This window comes from Cynoglossus semilaevis, unplaced genomic scaffold (genome assembly GCF_000523025.1).
Source record: "Cynoglossus semilaevis isolate Cse_v1.0 unplaced genomic scaffold, Cse_v1.0 scaffold376, whole genome shotgun sequence".
Taxonomy (NCBI): domain Eukaryota; kingdom Metazoa; phylum Chordata; class Actinopteri; order Pleuronectiformes; family Cynoglossidae; genus Cynoglossus; species Cynoglossus semilaevis.
Window position 1 is genome coordinate 145,777 of NW_007585115.1, and position 3,219 is coordinate 148,995.

At 37.6% G+C, this 3,219-nt stretch overlaps 1 protein-coding gene across 1 annotated transcript in view; it reads right to left on the reverse strand.

Moving 5' to 3' along the window:
* The window catches only part of pgm5 (phosphoglucomutase 5), a 35,462-nt gene that overhangs the window by 30,197 nt on the left and 2,046 nt on the right, over positions 1–3,219 (reverse strand). The window contains exon 2 of the mRNA XM_008337218.3: positions 2,285–2,447. Coding sequence (XP_008335440.1) covers positions 2,285–2,447 — 163 coding nt within the window. The remainder of the gene's footprint in view (positions 1–2,284; positions 2,448–3,219) is intronic.

Consider the following 3,219-nt stretch of genomic DNA (forward strand, 5'->3'; position numbering starts at 1 on the left):
GTACCAGGCTCTTATTGGACAGTCCAGTTGTCAATCACAAATAGAGCCATGTTACATAGAACACACGTGTGTGTCGGGAATGCCTTAATCCCTGTCACTGTTTCAATATCATTTCAATGACAGAAGTGTTCTTCTTTTCAACAGGTAAAATAGGCATGTTCCATTTACTGTATGTACTGTTTCACAAAAAGAGGGGTGAGAGACAGATATTGATGTGTGTACGGGTAACACATGATTGTTGTAGCATATGTCAACTCTGCTGCATTCACAATGTCATGAGGGCATCAACAGGAAAAGAAGGTAGAGAGGAAGTAAAAAGAAGGTAAGGTGAAAGTGAAAAGAAGGTAAAGAGAAAGTGAAAAGAAGGTAAAGAGGAAGTGAGAGAAAGTGATGTAAGGATCAGGTCAGACAGTCAATAAAATATATGTATCACCTGAAAGTAAACCAATTTTACCAAAATCATTGTTTAAATGGGTTGCAATATTGAGCCATGGGCCTTGCCATGTCTCAACAGGAGGGACGGTGAATACCATAAACAAAGTATTCACCAACTATAGTTTTAATAATTACTAAAAAAACATGTTTTTGTGCAGCATGTCTAACATGTGATAAACATAACATGTGATAAACATAATTCACAAGGAAACATCCGACCAAAAAGAGTTAAGTTCCCAAAACCTAATTACCCGTTCCAGGTGCTACATATGGATTTCATTGAACTTCAAAAGTGAAGGACAGAAACACTGTCTAGTCATAGTGGATGCCTTTTCTAAATGAGTAGATGTATGTATGTTCCCATCAAAAGCTGCTGATGCTATTACAGTGGCAAAAGCATTGGTCAAAGAGATTATACCAAGATGTGTGACAATAGAAATTATTACATGAAAGAAGTCATATCAAGCATAAGCCAAAAGATGAAAATAAATTTAAAACACCACTGTGCTAAAAACAAAAGAAATACAAAATTCTAACTCTATGCCAGATACACAGATATACTATATCTTTGCAGGGTGACGGTACGCCAATCCAGGTCAGCGACTGGGTGCTGATAAAGGTCATCAAAAAGAAGTAAAAAGTAAAAGTAAGAAGTAAAGAAAAAAAAGGTCGAGTCCAAAGTGGGAAGGCCCATACCAGGTCCTGCTGACGACACCTATGGCCATAAAGATAGCTGAACGACCATCTTGGATTCATCTTTCACATTGCAAGAGACAGAGGTTCTTGGTACAGGATCCAATTGGTTGAGGGGAAGTCCAACTACAAAGGGGTGTAGCTATATAGGAGCTATACGTAATTAATATATACGTAATTAAGTAATTAATTGCAACAATTGAAACTATACTTAAAAACCTGATGACCTATATGTGTTTTCAATATTATGTCCATAGCCCGATGTGAACAGAATCGACTGCCCTGTAGAGGATGGTGTGAAGACTGGAACATGGTAGTAGGATATACCGGTCAATGGATTCCCACAATGCCAGAAAAATGTGTACAGAGACAAAGACATTTGAAATCAATTGAAAATCCTACGTGATTTTTCCAACACCCAAAATCCAATTACTATGTCCCTGAATTGGACTAAATTACTAACGGGGAGTAATTGGAAACTCTCTGGTAAAACAAATCAAACTGAAATATATTTGGTCCTTGGAGTAAATCAGACTGGAGTAGATCTAATGGGATTCATTAGAATAGTAATTAGGAATGAAACAACGAAACATGACTTTGTTGACACCTGTAACTCAATCTTCCCACCAATTTCTAATAAAACCAAAGCAGTAGCATTTACTCCTCATAAAGGCAAAGGAGACTATGTGTGATATGAAAATGAATGTTATGGAAAATCTAGCCTAAGGAGCCATAATGCAGGATAAGAGAATTTGGAATTCATCAATGATAAACAGGAGGGAAATGTTGAAAGAATTTAATTTATTATCATTGCTTCATGCTGTACTGTCGCTTTAAGAAACTGCTTCTCATATTATAATCTAGTGTGCTCAAGACTGATGGAGAAATTACCAGTCACACCCCCATTCACACCCACCTTCTTACTCCATACCCATTCATATGCTCACACACGATCACATGATATGTAATCTGATACTTTTATAAACCCAATAAAAGAGCAGAGGAAGGGTGTGGCTACTGGGAGTTGATGAGGAAGCTGCCAGAAGAGTAAGTTGCACTCTCCCCTTGCAAGAAAAAGATCCAGACGTATTTTGTGTTGTTACTTTGTCATATATGTAAACCTGACAATTATTAATTTCCTATTAATATTTCCTACCTCCGTTTGACACATTAAACTTGATTCCAAAGTCTCCACCAGGACCTCCAGGGTTATGGCTGGCTGTGAGGATGATCCCTCCAATGGCCTTGATCTTCCTGATGATGCAGGAAACAGCAGGGGTAGAGAGGAGGCCGTTGTGGCCAATAACCAGGCGTCCGATCTGCACAGCACAGACAGATAACTCAAATTTGGACCTGTATAAGATCCACATTATTATAGGATTTACAACAGTGGTTAAGATTATGAGCTTCTTCATCTGTGACCTGCATTCTGTGGTCATACCTGGTAGATTCAATTAAGACTCAACTCAAACATCTTTGTGGTGATTTGGGTTTAAATTACCTTAATTTCTATAAGTGGACTATAAGTCGCTCCTTTTTTTACTTTGAACCCCGCGGCTTAAACAATGATGTGGTTAATTTATGGATTTTTATGGGCTAACGAAGTAATACCCCTAGCGATCAGTGACTTTTCTGGTAGGCTACTGTGTGTTATACTAGTAGCATATGTCTGTCTGTGAATGGCTATGTGCATATATGTGCGTGGGGCACGCACAAGAAAGCGAAAGTTGAGAGCAGTTTGATCCTTGTCATGTTAAAGTGTGAGTTGGTTATACAGGAGCTGTTCAAACGCTGTTTGACTACTGTACTGTTAAGCATTTATGTAATTAAAAGTGAAATCTTTCTGTGTACCATCTTTCTGTGTAAATATCCCATGTTACAAAGTGGATACCTGCAGCTCATAGAGAAGTGTGACCTATATATGTACAATTATTTTTTTCCTTTTTAAATTTAATGGGTGCAACCTACATTCAGGTGCGCTCAATAGTCCAGAGATTACAGTAAAAAGTGAACAAATGATAATTAATTTAATGTTTTGACAACACCAAATCAAATGTGCATTTCTATCATTATTTGTTGATCAGTTGGTAA